The sequence below is a fragment of the Notechis scutatus genome, chromosome 5, assembly GCF_049901735.1.
Source record: "Notechis scutatus isolate UNSWTSFEM ecotype Mainland chromosome 5, rNotScu1.2, whole genome shotgun sequence".
Taxonomy (NCBI): domain Eukaryota; kingdom Metazoa; phylum Chordata; class Lepidosauria; order Squamata; family Elapidae; genus Notechis; species Notechis scutatus.
The window spans coordinates 38,383,082-38,407,645 of NC_142013.1; the positions used below are offsets into that span (position 1 = coordinate 38,383,082).

The 24,564-nt window shown below is 34.9% G+C and overlaps 1 protein-coding gene across 1 annotated transcript in view; it reads left to right on the forward strand.

The window, feature by feature from the left end:
* EPHA6 (EPH receptor A6) overlaps nucleotides 1–24,564 on the forward strand; it is a 415,605-nt gene that overhangs the window by 320,482 nt on the left and 70,559 nt on the right. The window contains exon 12 of the mRNA XM_026664024.2: nucleotides 18,027–18,152. Within this exon, the coding sequence (XP_026519809.2) occupies nucleotides 18,027–18,152 (126 nt within the window). The remainder of the gene's footprint in view (nucleotides 1–18,026; nucleotides 18,153–24,564) is intronic.

The following is a 24,564-nucleotide window of genomic DNA, read 5'->3' on the forward strand; positions in this document are numbered from 1 at the left end:
TAGCTTCATTACTTTAAGATATTGCAAACACATGCCAAAAAGTGGAACTTCCAATGTCCTTGAAATGTATAGTATGTGATCAGAATTGAAAAGTGATGCAACATTCTTTTTAAAATTTTCAGTGGTTCCAATGATAATTCAAAGCACATCTTCATCCAGATTAAGTTCCTTTTCTTTACAATGAAAGGAAAAATCCTAGAATGATGTAAATTGGAAATACAGTTTTAATCCTACCTAATTTACTCTGGCAGATATACTAAAGTGATTTGTTTGTATGTAATTATACACATGGATACTGATTTACAGTTTTAAACTATTAATGGCTTTGTTGTATAGTTGAATGTGCACTCAGAATGACCATATATTACTGTCTTATTGAGATGTAACATTTTATGATACAAGTGGGAAATTAGATATGTGGATTCTGCTATAAATTAAAAACAAAACAAAAAAATAACAGTGTAGTTAGAAAGGACTAAGCAGAGACTTTGTTGTAATTTCCACAGTGTTGCAAAAGGAAAATATCTGAACAGGCTATCTTCATCTTTGAAGCAAAATCAAATAGATAAATGTCATGTGATGATTCTGCATGAATGGATTATTTCCTTTTCCTTCCTGATATTCTTTTGAAAAGCTTTACACATTATTCTTTTTTGGTCAATAAATATATTGATCTAAATGTGATGGATATTTTCAAGTTCTATTCCACATGTACTTTTGTTTGGCTTTCTTGGCAATTATTTAGGGCCCATTGCTGATGTCTATTCAGCTTTTTATACTTGTTTGTTTATCTGTTTTATTTGACTATCTAAGCAATGTCTTATCTTAGTGACTTAGTCACTATCTTAGTGACTTCTATGATCATGTCCTGACATTACTCTGGGATATGTTTGGAAATGAGAATGATGCTAGACTATAGTGCAGAATCTTGACACTGTGGTGGCTCAGGGGGAAAGAAAAAAGACAATGAGATGGGGAGGGTCAGTGGGGGCCTCTTGAACTAAAGGCAGCCTTAAATTGGCTGTTGTTGTATCCATCAAGTGTTGGGTAGAGCTGGTATAATTGAATTTTAAGAATCTGGACAACTAAATGTCAACAGAGTGATACAGAAACTCTAACTGCAGGTATTTTCATGACCGCCTACATTTTCAAATCTCAGATTTAGTAGCATTCATTATAATAGACACCTAGGAGTAGTAACAGTGCAGTAAAAGGGTATTTAGACATGCCAACATTCATAATTATTTTGTGCAAAATTGAATAAATCCATGTCACTGCTTTTACAATACTTCTGTCAAATTCTATGGAGAATGAGTTAGACTATGTACTTAAAATGCTTGTAGGCTTTTTGCCGCTAATTTTAATTCCAGTGTTTCCTTAGAATAGAGCAAATATTTGCCCTTATTATCATTGCCAAGCAAAAGATAACAAATGGATGTTATATTAAAGGTCTTTCAAATGACAGTCTTGACCTTTTTTGAAAGTTATTGAATTCAAACATGTGCATTAGAATTATATTACAATAGCAAGCAATCTTGATTCCTATCTCTTCAGTTGAGTTTATTTGGGTAGTAAAGTTCTGCATCTTTTTATCTGCATATCCTAAAGCTTTAGTGTTCAAAATTCCATACATATTAAGTACACAGCAATCACTGAACAATAAGGTGATAAAATATATATAATAGAAGTGATTGATATTTTCTTATTGGTTCAAGGCAATATATATTGACTCTTTTAAAGCATATATTTACCTAAGTGTAGTATGTATTTTTCATATGTACTTTCAAATATTTTTAAAAAGAACTGTTATCAAGTATCTATGGATTGTTATGTACAAATCTGAATCTAAATTGTTGGTTTAGGTTCCAGAGCTATTATCTTCTTCCTCCCAGGAGCACTTTTTTTTTACTCTGCTTCTGTGCAATGAATTTCTTGTTCCTTCTCCTCACTCAGCCATGGTAGTACTTGTTGGGACCAATTATATTGAAAGGCTACACATAGTTTCCTAACAATATTGTTATTCTTCAAACTTATTTCCTGGCTGGTGATGAGGAAAATCATCCCACTCATCTGCATGGCTCACACTGGCTTCTCCACTCCCTACAGGAACAATACCAGCTCCAATAATCAATGTAGTGGTCAGAAGCTTCAAAGAAAAGAAGACTACTACAAGTACCATGCAGTCACCAGAGTGAGCCACAAGTCATCTATGTGCAGCAGTAGCATCCAGTGGCATAAATGGGAGGTTTCTCCATTGTGAGCTGTGTAGAGTGGAGAAGCCAGCATGGACACATCACCTGAGTAGGCCATTTACTTCATTCTGCCAAGTGAGTTGAAGTGAAAGTAGTTAAAGGGTTTTTTAAAGAAAAACAATGGATAAAATATAAGTGCTTCTTGTATATGGAGATTCTTAGTCATCCAGGTCATAGTTGTCTCCTTGTTTTTATTTTCCTTGAAGACATTTTGCTTTTCATCCAAGAAGCTTTTTCAGTTCTGACTGAATGGCGGGGTGGGGGGAATGGAACAATTTATATTCCTTGCAGTATCTGGTCACTAGCATTTTCTCAGAAGGTTGTTGAGCCCCTTGGGAGTTTATCTGTGTCTTCAGGGTCACCAGAATGATAGTGGAAAATGCAACTGGGTGGAATCTTCTTGGAACAGAAGGACACAGTCCTTCTGTGAAAGGACTGTGTTGTAAACAGGAGATAGGTGGTGTCCAGAGGTGGGATTCAAATTTTTTACAACCGGTTCTGTGGACATGGCTTGGTGGGCATGGCAGGGGAAGGATACTATAAAATCTCCAGTCAGGTGGTATTTGCCAGTTCTCTGAACAACTCAAAATTTCCACTACTGGTTCTCCAGACCTGGTCAGAACCTGCTGAATACCACTTCTGGTGGTGTCATATCCCTCCCCTTCTGTTGAGAGAGGGCTGATCTCTCTTTCAAACAAGAAAAAGAAGAGTCAAAGATAGGTATTAATAGCAGTATGAGTAAAAGGGAAAAAAATTACCTTATCCAAATGCTAGAACATCTCTTTAAAAGTTATGAAAAAGGCTGTCTATAGATTGGCTACTATGTCATTTTAATCTCTCTGGGATTCTATATTCCTTTGGTCTCTGATGCAGCTTGCTCCTGTATTTCTTGCACAAATATATTCAAAAATATGTTTTATATTGCAGTGTGTGTGTACATATGTGTGTACAAAATTTTTATTCTTATAAAGTTTTTTTACATTGCATGATACATTCACACATTAAACAATCTTACATCAGATCACTTCTATCATGTGTCCTGTTGAATCTTTATTATATCGTTTATAAAATAGGTAACTTTTTATCCAGCAATTTTAACTGTTTGAATGCACAAATTATATCTTAAGACCTATAGCAATAAAATTTAATATAAGAATCACATGTAATCATAATTATTCTATGAAGTGCACAATTTGTTGTTATAAGAAAGCCATTTTCTTCCATCTTTTGTAGAACTGTAATAACGTTGTGTCATTTAATATCCTTAATTTCACATACTGTATTATCAAAATTATGCTTAGGAATATCCAATCAAATTAGATCCCTATATGGAAAAAGAGGTACCAAATGTTCAAGCTGTCTTTAGAAAAGGCTGAGGAACATGAGACACTATTCTGATGCATGCTGGATAATTGAGAAGCTGCCGAGGTTGAGGGAACACTAGGTTATATAAATGCCTTTGAGTATGTTGATTGCATCAAGATGTGAAATATATTTAGAAAAAATAGAAGTTCTATAATATTTCATCGTCCTTATGAGAAACCTACATACAGGTCAGGAAGCTACAGTGTGCACAGAACATGGCAAAACAGTGTTGCTCCAGGTTGGGAAAGGAGTGAGACAAGGCTACATACTTTTTCCTTATTTATTCAACCTATATGCTGAATTAGGTAGTTGGGTTGCAAGAGAATGGGGTTTTAAAATTGGACAAAGAATCTCAGTAACATACATTATGTTCTACTCTAAGAGCTGGAAATGCAAAGGATCTGCAAGGAATATTAATAAAGATCACGGAATGGAAAAAAGGGACTAAAATTATATTTTAGAAAAGATCAAATTAATGACAACAGATAGAACAACTAGCCCTAAATTGATAATAAAGATATTGAAGTGGCAGATGGCTTCTGATTTTTAGGCTCAACCATCAACAGTAAAGGAAGAAGCAGTGAAGACATATTCCTCACATAGCACATAGTAGAACAGCCAGGACGACTTGGAAAAAATACTCTGATATTGCAGTGTGTCTTCATACATAGAACAGATTAATACAAGCAACAGTATTCCCTATGACTCTCTATGGAGGTGAAAGTTGGACTTTGAAGAATCAGGATAGAAAGTGTATTGATACCTTTAAACTTTTGTGCTGAAGAAGCTCCTTAGAATAAATTGATGGATCATCAAGTAAATCAATCCATAGTTTTCAGTGGAAGCACAAGCAATGGTCTGTTACACTTCCAATTGGTACTCTGTTGAAAGATCTGTAAGATCAGAATAGGAACAGTTCATTATGGAGAAAAATCTATCTTTGTTGTTCCTAAAAATCAACACTGACTAGATGGCACATAATCAATTTTAATTAAAGAAAGCAATAACTATAGAAAGGGGTGAATTCTCATTAATGTATGCTTAGTAGGTATACAGTATTTGCCAAGAGAAATAAAAAGTCACAAAACAAACAAGTCCTGAGAAGATGCAGGGATTGGCTGTGGGAGAAACACATATGGCAACAGAGAAGAGATACAAAAAAGTTTAAGAAGGCGCATCAAAAATGACAGCTTCATTTAGGTAGTATGCCTCCCAATGAAACTTAGCTCAAACTCTAATCTGATTCACAAACCTGTTTTGTTCACAAACCTATTTTGTTTTGCTAATATGATGACTGAATTAAAATTCTACCTAGATCCTACTATAATTCATTGTGCCAGCTTTTTAATACTGTAGAAAATATAAAGTGGTGTTGTGGCCCTGAACTTCATAATTTCACAAATACTAAAGAATGAGATGTCACTTTACAAAAGAAGCCAGGTGCAATTGTTCAGTAATTGTTTTTATTCCAGAATATTATACTTGTACTTTTACTCTGAGGAATCCATTAATGAGGTCATTATCAACAATGCAAACCACTGCAAAAAAAAAACAACCTTTGGTTAAATGAAAGTCATGAATCTTTTTAACAGCATAGCTTGATCCTTACAATTGAATATGCCTAACTCCCTCTTCTTTCATTATGGACTGGCAAAGCTGAGCAAGATTTAACTGCAGAACACTGCAATAACATTATCTGGGCTGCATCATTCGATATACCCAGGATAATATATAAGCAGTTATTGAAGACAGTTCTACCTCTTTAGCATTTCTTATATATGATGCTGAGGAAAAAATGCTTCCAGGGCTTAATAACAGGAGTTAGTAGCTACTCACATGAGATAGGAAGTGCAGCAAATATACAAAAAGTATTTTGAAGACAGAATACACTTGGGATTGATTCTTTTTCTTCTTCTTTTTTTTTTAAACAAGTTTTATTAATTTTTAAAACACACAAATTATCATTATTCATTACATGTTTAAACCTTTTTTCATTGTAAATTTAACAAGTCAGATAAATTATGATTCTGTTTTAAACCATTTCCATATAACATACCAAAACCTCTTATTCAATTTCTCTTTACTTCTCTTTACTCTTATTCAATATCATTATTATTATTTCATCTATTTCTTTCTGACTTAGTTACCATTATTCTCATTCTATATTTCTACAAGTTTTTACTAATTCTCCCCCCAAAAAAAAACATATACACACAACACACAAAACATAAAAAAAATCTTTTTGGAAAGTAACTTGGACCCAGGTGTCTCTCTCTTCATGGACTTCAATTATATTCATGCTCATCTTACATATCATTACTTATTTTATTTACCATTCTAAGCCTTCTATATTAACTTCTCCACATATTTCACCCTTCTTAATTCTATCTTAATTAATCATCTTAGTTTGAATCATTATATTTGTATCTTTTGTCCATTTTTTATCATCCCTTTGTCTCATTCCTTATAAAAAGAAGAAAATAAGTTTCTCCTGAAATCATTAATCAGGGTATGATGCCTTTCTATCTCCCCCCTAAGTTAGTCAAATTAATCTTTAAAATAATATCCAATACCCAATCCGATTTTGCTTGGTACATTCTATCTAACTAATACATCCAAAATAATTAAGTACATAATTAGACAATAAATCCAAATATTAAAAAAAGATACTATAATAAAAATTTTATAATAACATCAATACCATAATCTTATTAAACTCTTTAATTAAAACAGTATTCTAAACCTCCCCTATTATTAAATTTTAAAGCCAATCATTTTTAAACATTTTAACATTTTAATCTCTTATCAACTCTTAAACCATTACAATACTACCATCTCATCTTATGTACCTTGCAAAATCTTTTTTTTTTAAAAAATTATACTTTATCCATTATCCATAAAAAATTTCTTTTTTCCATTTAATTTCAAAACATTGTAACTTTTCTCCACCTTTTCCCTTTCTTTCTTCTCCCAACAAACCTTTCTACCCCTCCTTCTTCTAACCTCTGCCTTCTCTGTCGTATTCCTTTTCCCTTTTGTTTACTATCATCATATTGGTTTTGCACCTTATTTTTCCCTTTCTTAAATGTTTTTTTAGATCTTAAGTCCTTTAGTTTTCTTCTTTTCTCTCTTCCTTCTTTCTTGATCAAATTCTGAGATTCATTAAAAATGGCTCCTTCCTTTCTTTCTTGTTCCTCTGCTGTCTTCATCTGTTGTAATGTTTGTTGATAGTTAGTAAGCGCCATTTCTAAAAAAAGGAAAGCTTCTTCCACACCATCTTTACCATTTTTTTTTACTTGTTCATATTCTTTTCTTAGTTCCTCAACAGAAAGAGCCATTATAAATCTTTTCTTTTCTTTTCCCCTTCTTTCTTCTTACAACAACCAGAATATTCAAAAGAAAATAAAAAAAATAAAACAGTCCCAAAGTTATCAGTCAGTCCAAACCAAGGCAGAGTTCTCACTTTCTCCTTCTGGGGTAAATTCTTTTTCTTCTTCTTGTGAGCTTATGTAATGAACTTCATTTGCTGAATTTAGGTCAATTACAGTTTTCCCTGTATTCCTTCATCTCAAATCCTGAGAATATCCGGATACGTACCCTATTTCCCCAAAACTATTCTGAAAATAAGCCCTAGCATGTTTTTCCGTGTGTGCCTAATATAAGCCCTCTCCCCCACCCCCCCAAAAGCCCTACTTAATAGCTGGCACAGCTAGTGCCCACCCATTCTGTCTGGGTGCCACGCCATATGGCGAGGCAGGGGGTGGGGGAGCTGCCCCAGATGCCCCACACTGGCTTACCTCAGGGCCCCTGCAGCCAGGCCATCCTCGGCCGACACCTGCCTTGCAGTGGCAGTCATGTACAGCAGGAACCCAATTCCCTGAACCAGACTAGATTAGCTAGATATTTTAACAAGAAAGGTCACGCTTTTACTCACTATTAAAACAACTGAACAACTCACTATTAAATATCAATCAGGCAATCAGGGAAATTCAGCTATCTCTGATAACCTGCCACCTAGAAGTTACAAATCAAATTGAGTAAAGATCAAATGGATAAGTGGTAGAATTTACTGCTCCAAACAACCTACCTATATCTTTGGAAGTCACAAATCACAAATTGATTCAATCTAAATCAGTCACCAAATCTTCCTATAATTCATATATTTTAATGGCTGTTATAGAGAAGGATTTTTAGAAACCCTATACACATTAAAATTTTCTCATTGTGGTAAAGGACCATTTATTCGATCATCCATGTTCCCTTGTATTACTCTTTTTATAAAAACGCACAATGATAGTTCATAATAATTTAACATAACTTTTTATCTATAGTTGCTACTCTCTAGCTAACATATTGTTTCTAAATGTACTAAAATTCTGATTTATGGTTTGCAGAATTTAATATTTGATCATAACAATAGTAGAGTTTCACCTGGTTTTATTTTTGTTTGCATTCAATATATATTTTGTTGTTTATTTTTGGAATTCTGATTGTTGAATGCAAAAAAGGAATGGTTTTTGTTGCTGCTGCTGGGTGAGCTAGGATATGCATTTTTTTAGTTCTACAGCCAAAAATGATGGAAGGGACAAGGATGTGTTAAAATAACTATTTAATTTAACTATTTGAAAATCTGTATGATAAAGTTGAAGGATAAGTTTTATATTTGTGTAATAGCTGTTATATGCTCACTTCTATGTGCAGAATGTCATAAGCAGCCAAGCAATGAGCATACAGTTCAGTGGTTTTTTTTTAGCTTATAGCATGCTATACCTCATTTGCCAGACTTAGAACACTGGCAACATAATGCCAGCAAAATGCAGAATCAGTTCAAAGAATAATCTGAGGCCTAATGGAGTGATGATGATTACAGTCCTAACAGGTAGGAGGGAAAGGTCTGATCAAGAAAGGTGCATGTTGAGTGTTGGCCAGATTTCGGCAGTCAAATAGCACCAAGCAGTATCAGGCAGCAAAGTGGACAGTATGCATTTGAACACAACAAAGTCCTGGAAGCAAACAAACATGACCGGTGATTTCATTTATTCTTATAGTCTTCTGACTTGCTTATCACTAAAATGGTGATCACTAATTTCATCTTCTAGTACTACAAATTATTATATATAAGGAATATCTTCTAAATATTTTGGTTTTGATAGCTGATGTACAGAATTTCCTTATACTCCTTTTATCTTTGCCTTACCTTCTTTGAAACGGTTCTAGGAGTCCCTTGGTATCCTTTAGCATATCAATTTCATCTTGAAACCTCATTATTTTGGAGATCTTTTGAAAAACTTTCTACTGTTTTTTCTTTCTTTAATGTCTTTGTTGATGACACTGTAGTGTTGTTTCTTGTCTCTTCTAACAGTGAATTAAAGTTCTTTGACATGGTCCTGACAGTTTTGTTTGTTTTCTCTTTCCTTCTTGGAAATTTCCACTATATGTTTGCTTTCCTTCGTTTCTTGTTTTTTGGCAATCTTTTTCACATTCTTCCTTTACAATTTGTTTGATTATATTTCAGAGTTCCTCTAGTTTCCTATCATTTCAGGACTTTAATTCCTGGTATTGAACTTGAAAATGATGATCACATGCTCAAGATCACATTGTAGAAAGTGGTTGACTCTTCTTCCACTTTAGCTTAATTTGGAACTTGCAAGTGTGCAGTTTGTGATCTGTTTCACTGTCAGCCTCTGGCCATCTCTTTGCTGTTCGACTTATTTATTCAACTTTCTTATATCAATAATGTAGCAATTTGATTTCAATGTGCTTTATCTGATGGTGCTAATGTATATTTGTGTTATTTTGGTTGCTTGAAGGATGGTTAGTAATGAAGAAATAGTGGAATGGATGAACCTGTTTCCGAGGCTATTCAGTCCAATTATATTTTCCTTCTTACCATTTCCAACTTTAACTTGCTTTTCCATGTAGTGTTCTTGATAAAATACCTTTGCCTTCTCCCACACAATCTTAGTCATTGTCATTAAAATTATCATTCACCTCCAACATCTCTGTTGCTTCTGCCTGACATAAGCACCTCTTGTTTTATCTAGTATGACCATTAAGTTTTTGGCAACCTTTTGAAGAATATACAGTCTTGGTGTACCTTCCCTATGTGCTTTCCTTGTCCCTCTCAAGAACCCCTACCCTTTGCATAGTTAGCCATTATAGCCGACTTATCTGTATTTTGACTATAAACTATACCTGAGTATCAAACCATAATATATTCCTAACTGCATAGCATTGTGTACAGTAGAAATATAAAAATATAGAAGCAGGAGGTGGAAGGAAAGCTTAACTCTTTTTCTTCATTTCTGATTCAAGACAGTCCCCTACGTGTTTGTTAATTTATAAGTAAGCATGATGACAGAAGAGGTGAAATGACTGCATTTATTGTCTTGGATCCTGACCTAGACAAAAAAGAAGGAAGTCATACATTGCTAAAAAAAATAATGGGCGAAGGGTGAATAAATCTTTTTGGTAAAGGAATAAAGGACAAACTCCAGCTTTAGGTTAGGAAAATGTCTATGGAGATTCTCAGTCATCCAAATCATGGTTGTCCCAAGGGTGCTTTTTTTCAAGAGGCAAGTGGACTTTCTGGTTTTTCTTTGAAGACGTTCCATTTCTTCAGCTCTGACTGGATGGTGGAAAATGGAAAGATTTATACTCCCTATAGGCCGATAATCATTTGCATTCTTTTAGGGAGTTGTTGAGGCCACTGTATCATCTGTGTGGTCATGGTCACCTACATAGTGAAAAGGGGTGTGGTGCCTTCTTGGAACTGTTGAAAAGACTGTGCTGTAGACTAGAGATAGATGATGTTGTATCACTTTCCCTATGTTGAGAGAAGGCTGTTCAATTTTGACATAATGGCCTCTTTGACCCCTCTTACAAACCAGCAGTTGTCTCTGTCCAAAGTGTGGACTTTGCTGTCTTTTAAATGCAGATGGACTGCTGAATCTTGTCCTGATGGGTTTGTTCTCTTATATCGTGTCATTCATTTATGAAGTTAGGTGAGGAACAACTTAAGGTGATGCAGGGGAAAGTCAAACAACCAAAGTCCATCTTTATGGGGGAGAAGCTGTTTTTTTGTTATCTAAATATTTTCAAGCTATTACTAATTTAGAATAGATTTGTTAAACAAGATAAAGGCCTGTATATGTACAATCAGATCAAATTTTGTTCCTTCAAAGGTATAAATGCATCACACTGAAAGTGTGAAGTGAAGCATATTATGTACAAAAGAAGGATAATGCTTAGGCAAGGAAGCTCAGCAATTCACCATCCATTTATGTATTTCTAAATTTACATAAAACTAACATTACTTTTTGTCACTGTGCCTAAGTAAACTTTGGAATATATAAATTAATTATATTTTAGTTGATTTTTCTTCCTGGGCTTTTTTTTTTTTCATTTTTGTTAATCACTGCAAAATTATATTTCATGAAGATGAAGGAACCTGCTTCTTTCCTGATTATAATGAGAGGCAGGTGTTGGCTGTCTCTGAGGAACAAACATGCAGTTCAGCTTGAAAATAATGGAAGCAGAAGCCAGAGGAAGCAAAACGTGTTATTAAACTTCCTGACAAAGTGCTTTACATTTCCTCTTCACCACCCCAACCTCCAACTAGAAGTAAACATCAGCTGAAAGTACACTCTGCAACTGAGGATTTCTAAAGTAATCAATAGGCAGTCATTTTAGATGAGTTTCTTCATTTGAAAAAAAAACCATAAGATAGATTAATAGGGCTCTCCTTTATATTTGGAAATAGTTACAAGTTGTCTCACAAGCTGCTGCCATGCTTGATAACACTGTAATATTCATAAAGAATCACATTTTGTTCATTCCTTCATTTGTCCAATCATAATTCCAGTTGAGATGAATTTCATAGGTATAAAAAGACCTGGCCTATTAATATTAAGCATAGAGAAACCATACAACTTATTATCCCTTTAGTTGCTACAGTTAATGTAATCATTCACTAATATTAAGGTTTGTTTGCTTTTTTACACCCATAAAATGGCACCTTTCCCATTTTCCTAATTTCTTGTTGCTTTTTCTAAATACTTTTGGCACTAAAATTATGATGTGGCTGTTTATACACAAATCTATACTACATTTTGATGAGTGTTGCTGCAGATGAAATAGGATAGTTTTTGGCATCTACAACAAAAAGTAGTGTTGACATTCACTATGCTGCCAATGATGTCACAATGTAGCTACAATTCGAATGCTATTAAATGTGAAATATTCGTACTCTGTGACTTTTAAAGCTATCAGCTGATCAACTAAACATAAACATTCTGTAGACAAACAAAGAGTTCCCAGGAACCTGGGAAACTGCCTTTTAATGAGTTAGATTATTGATTTCAGAAAGTGCCATATTATCTACTCTTAGCTGGAAGTAAATGTCTACTTAATAAAATTTATCCTTGAGCCTTCTAAAAGAAATGGCTAAAAGTTATGTAGCAAAGGGAAGGAATCCAGACACCCTTTTCTCCATTATTCACACACTAATTATTTTACCCTACCTAATATGATTGGTGCAAAAATGTAAATGTCAGGAAAGATGGACTGCTGGTATGATATGAGCAAGAACTGCTATAGTCTGTCCTTATGTTTGCATACTGTGCACATATGGTTACAGTGAATTCTTCCTAAATCTTCCTAAAGACTATCATAACTGTATATTGTCTGTATTTTATTCTGCCATCTGGTAGTTGTCTAGATATTTGCAGCTCAGAAACAATAGCATTATAATATTCCTTTTAATTACCTCATAGTTTTTGATACCAAATTCTTTGTGATAATCAAAGAGATAACTGGGAAATGCTTGGTGAAATTTCACCAACACACCCAAGAAAGACAATTACTTAGTCTCACAATATTCTCAATGAACTTGATCAATGAAGTCTATTAAGATTATGCTAAAAAGGATCAACTGACCCTGTCAATTGATCTCCAGCATGTTAGATTCAATCCAAAACTGTGTAAGTTTTACACAGGATTGAATAAATCCCACCAAATTCAGCAACAACCACAAATTTTCAGTTTAAGGGGAAATACATTACTCTGGCTCATAGATATTTGGTTTTGGCTTTGAAAACTCAAAATAAGGTAGAGTTTTAATTATAAAAAGAATAGACTTAAATTCAAAGTAAATGACTTATATTTTTCTAGGAATAAAAAAATATTTTCTGATTTCCCTCTTTGCGGAGAAGACAGCAATGTAGCTTCATCACATCCATCCATAATCGGCATGGGGGAAAAAAGTCTGGGAACAAAGGTTTAGATTGAAGGAAGAATCAAAACGATCAGGGGTGAGGTCCTGACTTAAAATTGATGGTCCACAGTTCAAATTCTATAAAAAATATACTCTAATTAATGAAATTTCAAAGCCCACCTGACATTCCATGCCTTTCATCTTTTGGTTTTAAACCAGGCAATCTTTCTCTTCTAAAAAAGATACATTTCAGTATTCTTGATTAAAATAATTTCTGATGTATGAATTATAGAAAAATATCATGAATTTCAGTGTTTTATTAAATACAGATCTGTGTTATAGGACAGATTTATCTTTACTAGTACATCACTAGTATAGGCTGTTCACTGCTACTTACATGAGCAAATAAGAGAAAGTAGATTAACCAATTTATTTTATTTTTATTTTATTATTTATTTATTTTTGTCAATTGCTTACAAGATAATAGGTATAAGTAAAAACATAGTTATGAATACATGGATACATATAAGAAAATTAAAAAATAAAAGAAACAATAGGACAGGGACGGTAGGCATGTTGGTGCGCTTATGCACTCTCCCTATAGACCTCTTAGGAAAGGGGTGAGGTCAATAGTAGACAGTCTAAGGTTAAAGTTTTTGGGGTTTGGGGAAGAAACCACAGAGTCAGGTAGAGTATTCCAGACATTGACCACTCTGTTGCTGAAGTTGTATTTCCTGAAATCAAGTTTGGTGCGATTAACCATGAGTTTGTATCTATTGTGTGCTCTTGTGTTGTTATGGTTGAAGTTGAAGTATTCATTGACAGGTAGGACATTGCAATGTATGATTTTATATACTATATGTAGATCAGACCGAAGGCAGCATAGTTCTAGGTTTTCTAGGTCTAGAATTTCGAGTCTGGTGGAATAAGATATTCTGCAAAGAGTAGAGGAGTGGAGAACTCTTCTTGTGAAATATTTCTGGACTTTCTTAACTGTGTTAATATCAGATACGTAATGTGGGTTCCAGACTGATGAGCTGTATTCGAGTATTGGTCTAGAAAATGTTTTGTATGCTCTAGTTAGTACTGTAATATTACCAGAGAAAAAGCTACATAAGATTAGATTAACAACTCTTAACATTTTTTTGGCTATGTAGTTACAGTGGGCTCTAGCACTTAGATCATTAGGGATGAGTACCCTAAGATCCTTGACAGAGTTTGGATCATCAACAAGGTCTTGACTATTCAGCCTGTATTTTATTTTCTATTATTTTTTGCCAATATGTAAGACAGAGCATTTATTTGTTGAGATTTGAAGTTGCCATTTGTTTGACCATTCAGATACATAGTCAAGGTCTTTTTGAAGAGTAGCAATATGGTCTGTGGTGTTTACATCAGTGAAGAGATTGCAGTTGCTCTTAATATGATCACAGAGGTCATTTATGTAGAGTATGAAGAGAGTTGGTCCTAGAACACTGCCTTGGGGGACACCACTGTCGCAGGTACAGAATTTGATAGGACGCTTCCAATTTTGACCATTTGTTGTCTGTTTGACAGGAATGCTTCTATCCAGTTTTGTAGGTATCCAGAGATACCATAAGACCTTAGTTTTAGGAGTAGTTTGTCGTGTACCACTGAATCAAAGGCTTTACAGAAGTCTATGTAGATTGCGTCTATTGCTTTGCCCTGATCGAGTTGTGTAGACCATATGTTTTTGCAGTGTAAGAGTTGCAGATTACATGATAGTTTTTTCCTGAAACCAAATTGTTTATTAGAGAGTAGGTTGTTTGTTTCTAAGTGGAGGATGATGGATTGGTTAATAATTGATTCCATGACTTTACAGGTGACGCAGCATAAAGAGATTGGTCTGTAATTTTCAACTAGGCTGGGGTCTCCCTTTTTGAAGATGGGGATGACTGTGGCTTGTGACCATAGTTTTAGCAAGGAGTTGGTCCTGAAAGATTTTTCAAAGATTATGCTTAGAAGTTCGTCTATGGCAGTGGATAGCTTTTTTAAGAAGTAGGCATATATTCAGTCCAGTCCAATAGATAGAGATGGTTTTAGATTGCATAGTGCTTTTTCAACATTGTCTTCTGTAAAATCGATATGTATAAGATCATTGTAGTTGTCTGTGGTTCGACTAGGAAATACTGGGCATGATCCATTGCTGTTTACAAATACTGAGCCAAAGAATGTGTTAAAGAGGTTGGCTTTAATAGTGCCGTCGTTGCAGTCTTTACCATTAGGTCCTTTCAGGGGTGGGATGGACCTTGAGTCTTTTAGTTTGTTGTTTACAAAATTGTAGAAAGCAAGGGTGGAATTGGTGCATAGAAGGTTTTCTTCTTGTTTAATGTGATAATTGTTGCATTCAGTCTTTATCTGGTGGCAAATTTTTGTACCGGCTTTTGAAGTTGGCAACGTGATCAGATTTGTTTTTCTGCCAAAGTGATTTCTTTTTGGATTGAAGCTTCCTTATTGTTATGGGTAATTTGTTTTTTTCTGGTTTTGGGAGTTGTTAATGGTACATATAGTTTGATGACGCTTTTGACTTCAAGTAAAAATATGTTGTAATGGTCTTCTATAGTATTGCATCCAGTGAATAGAAATTGCCAATCAAGGGATGAGAGATCGTTGTTTATAAGATCATAGTTGCCTTTTTTGAAGTTATAATTGGGAATTCCGTCGTCGTAATGATTTTTGTGTGGACGTATGTTGAGACAAAAGTCTATCATGTTGTGGTCACTGTTGGAAAAGATCACATCTTCAGCCAGACATCTACTGCAATCCAGATCTGAATTGATGAAATAAATTTCAGAAGCAGCCAGGAACAATGTGACAAACAAACAGTTTAGACTGCAGTGTAAATTACCATTAATGTGGAACTTTGTTCCCTTGTCTCTTCTTTCATGTTCTTGGTCAAGACATAGGCATATAACATTGAATAGCAGGTTTTAAATCTGTGCATTCCAGCATTTTCCTACATTGATCATCATCCTTTGTGTTGCAGTAACATTGGAATGTGAGTCTCACAGGAGTATGCTGTTATATTCTTTCATTCATTCATTCAATTTATACCATCTACTGAGCTCTCTTGGTAATTTACAATAAAACATAAAATCAAAATTAATCCAATCATGTTAAAATTAAAATCAGCAATTAAAATTGTTAAAAGGCTTCTTAATGAATAAAGAGATCAAGCCATTTAACTCAGTGAATAGGTTGCAAAGTATTGTGGCAGATAAAGAGGAAAAGCTCAGTACTTTTCATTGTGAGATGAGCATATGGCATTGTAGCCTGCTAAGATTATATCAGTGATCAGGGGTATGGGTGTATAAAGAAATATTCTCCCACTTAACTAGCACCTTTTTTTTTTTTTTTTTGCTAAAACAAATTTGAAACAGGTGCAATGCTATCTTTTTACTACAGCATAGTGTGTTTTTTTACAAACCAACCTCATTGCTAAATTTGGCATTAATTGAGGTGTTCATGTTAAATACAAAAGTCGTATAAAGTGTAATATGGTAGTCATGTCTGAAAGTTACCAGCATGTGGCCCACAGTATTAAGGTCATTTTGTTGCTGGACGAGACACAGCTAGTAAAGAGTAAAGGGTACTCCTGACTCTTGCAACCAGCAAGACAGTTGCATCCAGAAACAGCACCATGTGAACATCTATTCTTTCTAGGAGGGTGTACTCATTCAGAAAAACAATGTCTATTACTTATCTGGAATACACCAACTCACAGTGGATACCTCTGACATGTCTGGGTTCAGTGTCAATTTATTATCCCGCTTTCAACTCACTGCTAAATATAAATCAGGCAATCAAGGAAATTAAGTATCTCTAATAACCTGCCACCTAGTAGCTACAAACCAAATTGGGTAAAGATCTAATGGATAAGTGGTAGAATTTACTGCTTCAAACAACCTGCCTATATCTTTGGAAGTCACAAATCGCACATTGAGTCTAACAAAATGAGTCACCAAATCCTCCTATAATTAACTTTCCAACAATGCTGGTATCCAGACTGAACCAAATGTGATAATTTTTATTTGCAAAAAAAAAAGTCATTAAAACATAATAAAAAGCTTCTTAAAGTTTTGTAATCGAACTCTGGGAGGTAGAAGACAAGAGTTATATCCTACACAGTAAGAAGGCCATGAACTTGTAGTTTCTTCCTGTAACATGTACAATGGGGGGAAGGATCTACTTTTCTGCTCAAATTATCACGACAATGTCTCCAAATAAATGTTATGCAGTGTCTTATTAGATCTGAATTTTTGAGTCCCTCTGTAATAACTAAATCCAATAAGACATTTACATAATTATGGCTTTCTGTATTTTTCAATCAAACTCGAATAGTCAGGCAAAGATTACTTTCATAGTTTACTATATGCGACTTTTCAATATCTCTAAAACTGGATACCATTAGCAGACCTTATTAATACTTTGAGGTTTGCAGAATCTATGAATTTGTCCAATTATTACTATTCCAACCTATTACAGTATGATGGAACAATAAGATTTCCTGGGTTCTCATAATATCCAAATTGCGGTCCAAGTATTGATTAGAAATTGTTATGTTAAACCAAATTGAAAATATAGTTTACAATCCCCAAGTATAAACATAATTTTGCTCACTGAAATGTTCTGACTTTACCTGTTTAACAGATTTATCGATAAGGAAAAAAGATGGCTGTAAGAATAGGAGAGGTTTTAATAAATGGCATCTACAATAGTGAATTCATACAGTGCATCATATGAAAATATATTGGCTTGCTTTAGCCTAATAAAATCTGTGAGCAGTGCTAGCATGATTGGTAAGCCATGGTTTCTTGCCTAGCATTATGTAGTTTTTCATTTTTACTTATGTTAATAAATTTTACAGGGAAAAATTAAAAAAAAACAGAAAATGGAAAATTAAATAAATGAAAAACTACAAAAAATACAGTTAACCAAGCTGATAACGACAAAAGATGTTTCTTCAATCTCACATTTTCCTCAATTAAAGTGTGGCACCAGAATGAAACCTAATCCTTGGAGTAGTATCTGTTTGGCTGGCATGAGCTGATTATACAACTGGTTGTAAATTAATAATTAAGCTATTTAATATTATCATGGTCCTATTGGAAACAGTTTCTTTTCAGCAACCAAAATCACTGACTATAATTAATGACAGTTTTTATCTTTTTAAGGACCCTTCCCGGCCATTGGGTTCCAGTCTCTTTGCCCAAGATTCCTGAGGGAAGGATTCTTAAATAACATTGCAGCCCCACATCCTTTGTCAGGGGGACGATCTTTGCCCTCCAGGATTTTTTCCGGTAGGTATTCCATGTACATTTTCAAAGCATCCATTGTTAAAATATTTGGGGTCATGTGACCAGAAGAAGGTGGACAAATATACTTTTTTGCATGTCACTTTTGTTACAGATTAGACAAATATACCCTAGGTTCTGTATCAATGAGTAAATGAGTAAAAAAAGTGCATAAAATCCAAATAAGCATTACAAAAAGAGAGATGTTTTTTTCTTTGTTTGAAGTAAATTAATATGATACTGTTAAAAAAATGCTAACTGGTTAGACAGCTGGGGCCCATCTACATCTATTATGATATATAACTTTAATGTCACAAGTAATAATGTTTAAAGATTTTACATTAGTCTGTGTAATATGGCTGTATAAAAGGAGTACAAGTACTTGACTTACAACCATTCATTTAGTGACCATTTGAAGTTACAACGGCACTGATAAAAATGACTTATGACCCATTTTCATACTTATAATCATTGCAGCATCCAATTGGGAATTGGCATGTATTTATGACAGTTGCATCTCCCGGGGTCATATGGTCACCATTTGTAACCTTCCAAGCCAGCTTCAGACAAGCAAAATCAATGGGAGAAGCCAGATTCACTTAAGACTTCATCAACATTTAACAAGTACAGTGATTCACTTAACAACTGTAGTAAAAAAAAAAAAAAGTAGTAAAATGGGACAAAATTCAAGTAGCAGTTGTCTTTTGGGCTCAATGGTGGTTGTAATTCGAGGACTGCCTGATGTTCAGCTTCTTCTAAGAATGCAACACTAGAACTGTGCAGTTCTTTGGATTCAATCAAAAAAGATATTTCTGAGCACCCAATGGTACAAACACTGTCTCTGTCTTCATACCTTTAAAATATCTGTGTCTTCTCCTGCAATGATCCTCTGAAATATTATCTATAGCTATTGGGTTTATTTACTATTTTAAGAAATAGAGAGTCCTTCAAGTCTATATATTAATGTATGTGAAAAGGGTATTGTGTTGCTTTATAACAGAAAAGAATTAAAAAGGAAGTCAGATTTCCAAAATATATCCAGGAGCATTTTAATTTTCTTTAGTGTATGTGAGTTGCATCTAAATGTTATAAACTAGCATTTATGTTTAAAATGAATTAAGAAATGAAAAATTAGTCAATATCTATCATAATAGATCAATGTTTCTTTCCCAAATTCAAGTGTAGTACAATAGTAAAATATAACAATTTTCTTAAAAAGGTCTGTTTATTCACACTAGTCTCATCTGCCATTTAAAAATAACATTAACTCTTTCTTGGCAGCTGTATTTCATAATTACATTTCAGAATAGTATGTTAAATTAATAAATGCTCATCACCAAATAAAATTCTTTTTTTTTTTTTTTTGTAGTTTCAGATGATAATGCTTTTTTAAAAAAAAAAAAAACTTTTTTAAAAAGTCTTACATAGTGATTAAGTGTCTTGGGAGCACTTTTTGGAAGTGTTTGCCATTGTCTTCTTTCTAGATATAAATTAGAATGACTGTCCAGATTCATATAACTGGCATATGTGCCTAAGATAGCACTAGAATTCATTTTCCTGCTTCTAGCCTGGCTCCTGCTTCTAGCCTGGCTCCTTCAGCCATTGCACCAAATGGAAAGCAAGTCAGTATATTATTTTAAATGAAATGTCTTCATGATGAGTCATCAGGAGCATGGCCACATATTTGCAACCAGAAAATGGTGATTGAAATCTGAATCTGTAACTGCAAATAATGTTCCTGGATATGTGTGGTTACATGGCCTAGACTGAAGTACTTGAATAATATGCAGACTTCCTCCAAACCTAGCTGCTGTAAAATTATTAAATGTAGAAATAGTGGTTAAATTTAATATTGATAACATCATTTCAAATCAAATTTAGTTTTTAATCTGACCATATTTATTTCTTGGTTCTGGCCCTACAAACTTTGGAAAACTCTCCAGGCACATCATTCAAAGACCTTAAAATGTTGCATACTTCTCTTGTATAGAGGAGAATACTTCTTGCAAAAAGGAGCCAACTCTGACAGCTATTATATGACAATCAGTTTATTGTCCTAAACAGAAACATCTTTTACCTTTCTAACAACAGAAATAAAATTTAGTGGTCTTGCAGAAAGTGATTTTTCATTCAGGTGTCATTTAAAAATGGCATGCATGCATACAAAGCCATCATGCCAGGTTTTGGGGGGCTAATGTTTTGCAGAAAGCAAAAATGGAATACAAAATAGTAAACCAAATAAATTAAATGAATGACATCAGGGTATAAAAAGGAAATAGTTAAATCTGGTTTATGCCACACATTTCATTACACAATACCTGTTCATACTTGCAAACAATTCTTGTTTTCTCACATCCTCATACCATCTCGTATATTATCTTTTGTCCTTTAAATTTCTCATCTTTCTTTTTTCCAGATCTCATTAATTCCACCCATCTGTCACTTTCTCAACCACCCACTTCCTGCTAAGTTATTCATCTTTCTGTTTATTATTTTGTGATTTGATTTGCATCCTAACTTGATAGGATTAGAAATATTTTGATTCCCTTTCTTTGGAACTATTAGAATCAATGGAACATGGTTAACTGGATTTAATTTAAGGCTAAAATGTTTGGTAGTTTGTTCTTAATTCCTCTTTGTTTATTTTTGTCTGCCTAGCATGGAAACAAGAACAGTGATTTGGCATGTTCAGAACAGACTAATAATTAGTTGGCCCATTATTTAGTCAAATTTAGAGCCCACGGAAATGGAACTTCACTTATTTGTAGCTTAGCAAAAAAAAAGCCCATTTAGTATATTATAATGGATTTCTGGTTGCGCAATATAATTTTGACTTTCTATACCAGGGGTGTCAAACTGGATTTCTTCGAGGGTCGGATCAGCATTGTAATTCTCCCCTGTGGGCCAGCAGTGGGGATGAGGAAGAAGGGCAGTAAGGGAGCAGCAGGGGGCAGGATGGATGCCTCCTGAAGCACTCTGCTGGCCAAAATGGGGCACCTCATTTTTGCCATCCATGGCCTCCTGCAGTACTCTGTTGGCTGAAAACCAGCCACCTGGCCCATTTTTGGCTTGTTTTTGGCCTGATTTCAGTCCATCTTTCATCCCAGTTTTGGCTGGCAGAGTGCACCTCATTTTTGCCTTCCATGGCCTCCTTATGCACTCTGCTGGCCAAAAACGAGCCACAAAGCCTATTTTCTGCCTGTTTTTCAGCCTGTTTTGGCCTGGTTTTTGGCCATTTTCAACCTGTTTTAGACCCACGTTTGGGCTGTTTTGAATCCATTTTTGGCCCATTTTCAACCTGTTCTGGGCTCGTTTATTGGGCTGTTTTGGATCCATTTTTCGGCTGTTTTTGCCCCATTTTTCCCATTTTTTCAGTCCATTTTTGGCCAGCAGAGTACTACAGGAGGACATGGAGGGTAAAAATGAGGGACAGGAGGACCACATGCAGTCCTTTTAGCCACCAGAGGCACTGCAGCCCGGTCTCTTGATATTTCCAGGCTGGCCCCATAGGCCGAATTTTAGGGGTTGGGGGTGGAGCAACAGGGGAGTTGGACAGATAACTCCTGTAGCACCCTGCCAGCCAAAACAAGGGTCTGTGCACAGCTACCCTGTGCCTCGTTTTTGCCCTCCATGGCCTCCTGCAGCACTCTGCTGGCCAAAAATGGGTCCAATAACCCATTTTTGGCCAGCTTCTTGGCTATTTGGGGCCTGTTTTGGACCCTTTTTCAGTCCATTTTGGGCCTGTTTTTCAGTCCATTTTTGTCCCAGTCTATTTCTTTTGTTCAGTCTATTTTGGGCCCATTTTTCAGCCTATTTTTGGCCCTTTTGGTGCTGTTTTGGGCCTGTTTTTCAGCCTTTTTCGGCTCACTTTCAGCCTGTTTTGGGCCCATTTTGGGCTCTGTTTTAGCCCAGTTTCAGCTGGCAGAGTGCTGCAGGAGGCCATGGTGGATGAAAGCAATGCACAGAGGGGTGTATGTAGCCCCTTTTAGCTGCCAGAGGCACTGCGGGACAGTCCTTGATATTTCCAGACTGGTCCCACGAGCCAGATTTAAGTACCCTGTAGGCCAAAACTGGCCCACAGGCCTTGAGTTTGACACCCGTGTTCTATACTATCTTCAGCATCCTGAAAAAAACCTGCCTTGGCTTCTCCATTAGTTTCATGAAGCAGACTAGCAAGCATACAGACATGTGTAGTGGAAGTCAGACTATCACATGTATCACATTTGCACATAATTGGATTTTTAAAACTCAAATTCATGTTTATTTTAATTGATATATCCCAAGCAGGACTTTGTTGAACAACAAATCCTTTGTCTTGCCACAGAAACATTTGTCTAATTCTAGCTGATGTTTTTCCCATGTTAACGTTTCAAATGACATTTAGATTTCTTATGTTGCAAGTTTTACGCCTGCTATTTCAGAGATCACATATGGAAAGGCAGGTCAGCATTATGAGATTAATGCAAAATATGTTACATGTTGCAGTTGGCTAACTATTTTGGAAATGCTACTTATCACAGAATCTTCTCAAGCCCATTTTTAATATATTGTGATTTGCCTTGTTGGAGGGTCAATTAATAAAATTCCTTATGAGAAATAATTGTATCCATATCTGATAAACAGAATGATTTATATGTCTTATTTTATTATGAATTTTATGGACACATGCAGGGTAACCAACTATAACCAATTACTACATTGCCTTCATAATGGGCATCCAAGCATTATATATAATATAGCCAAATTCTGGGTGACGGTACCTGCGTACAATGAGTGTGTGGCAATATCCTGATAAAATTAATGGTTTTGATTATGTACGATTCTGATGTCGTTCTGTGTTAGCACTTCCTTTGTTTTCAGCTTCCCATATGTTTAATATTGTATCAACACTGCTTCTGTGATGTGACTTAAAACAGCATTTTCATGTTGAACCCGGTGTATTTTCTTCACATGAGGTTTTTATAAAATTAAAGTATCTTGTTTTAATTATTTTATAAGGAAAAACAAGTATTTCTAGTTGTGATAAGTTGATAATAAAATTGGAGCAACATTGCCAGATTCCCCAAGTAAAATTTTTATCAGTTCTATTGAAATGTAATTTATTGTTGTATATAAAATTTAAAACTAACCTACTAACCTACTAACATATTGTAGGTTTCTGACCTATGTATAGTAAAAAATAAAATGAAAGACCTATTCAGAAATATTTTTCTGGGATATTAGTATTCCCATGAAAACTGGTTGAATGACTTTGGGCTTGTCATTGTCTCTCAGCCAATTCACCTCACAGGGTTGTTGTTGTAGAGAAAAATAGGAGGAGGAAGGAGTATTAGGCATGTTTGCCACCTTGAATTATTCATAAAGAAAATATAATAAAGGCAGGATAAAAAATAAAAAAACCTTCCTGCTTCACAAGAAAAATCATTCATAAATTCAGTTGCCATTTGTAGATTAATTGCTTTGAATTTTGCCCAAATTTTATATTTTATATTAGATAATAGATAGATAGATAGATAGATAGATAGATAGATAGATAGATAGATAGATAGATAGATGGATGGATGGATGGATGGATGGATGGATGGATGGATGGATGGATGGATGGATGGATGGATGGATGGATGGATAGGTAGGTAGGTAGGTAGGTAGGTAGGTAGATAGATAGATAGATAGATAGATAGATAGATAGATAGATAGATAGATAGATAGATAGATAGATAGATAGATAGATACTGGGTTGGGATACGACAGGGTTAACTACTGGTTCAGGATTTATGAGCTTCCCTGCAGGCTGCGAGCCGCATGCCTGTAAATCGTCATCAGCAACTGCCTGCAGAGAAGCAGCCTTTGAAACAGCCCTCTTTTCCTGCTTTTCTAACTGCAGCTGTGGCAGCTTATTGTAATGATGAGGCAGTCGAGTTGTTTGATCATGAACAACTGAATTATGATGATGATGATCTTTATTGGAGTATAGTCTTGCATTTATATACATTTTTAGTTATCCTCCATCATTGGTTAACTTTGGTTACTGCTTAACTTTCGTTACTGTTTAGTACAGTAATCCATACAATTAATTATCTCTAGTTAAAGTCTAACATATGTCTACTTCCCCTCTCTAATCCTCCTTTATCCATAGATTAGTGACTTTGTTTGCCTGAGTTGTATTTGCTTGGAAACATTCTTTATCTGAGGTTTGCCATCCGAGATTGGAATATTCCTGCAATTACAACTCTACAGCAGCTGAAGTTGAAAAATCAGGAAATAAAGATCAGGTAAAAGCCCAGGTGGGTGGGTGGGCAAAATCATCAGCAGACATAGAACCGGTTCTATGTCTGCTGCTCGTCAGAGCTACCGATTCTACAGAGGTAGACAGAACCAGTAGAAACCTACCCCTGGATAGATAGATAGATAGATAGAT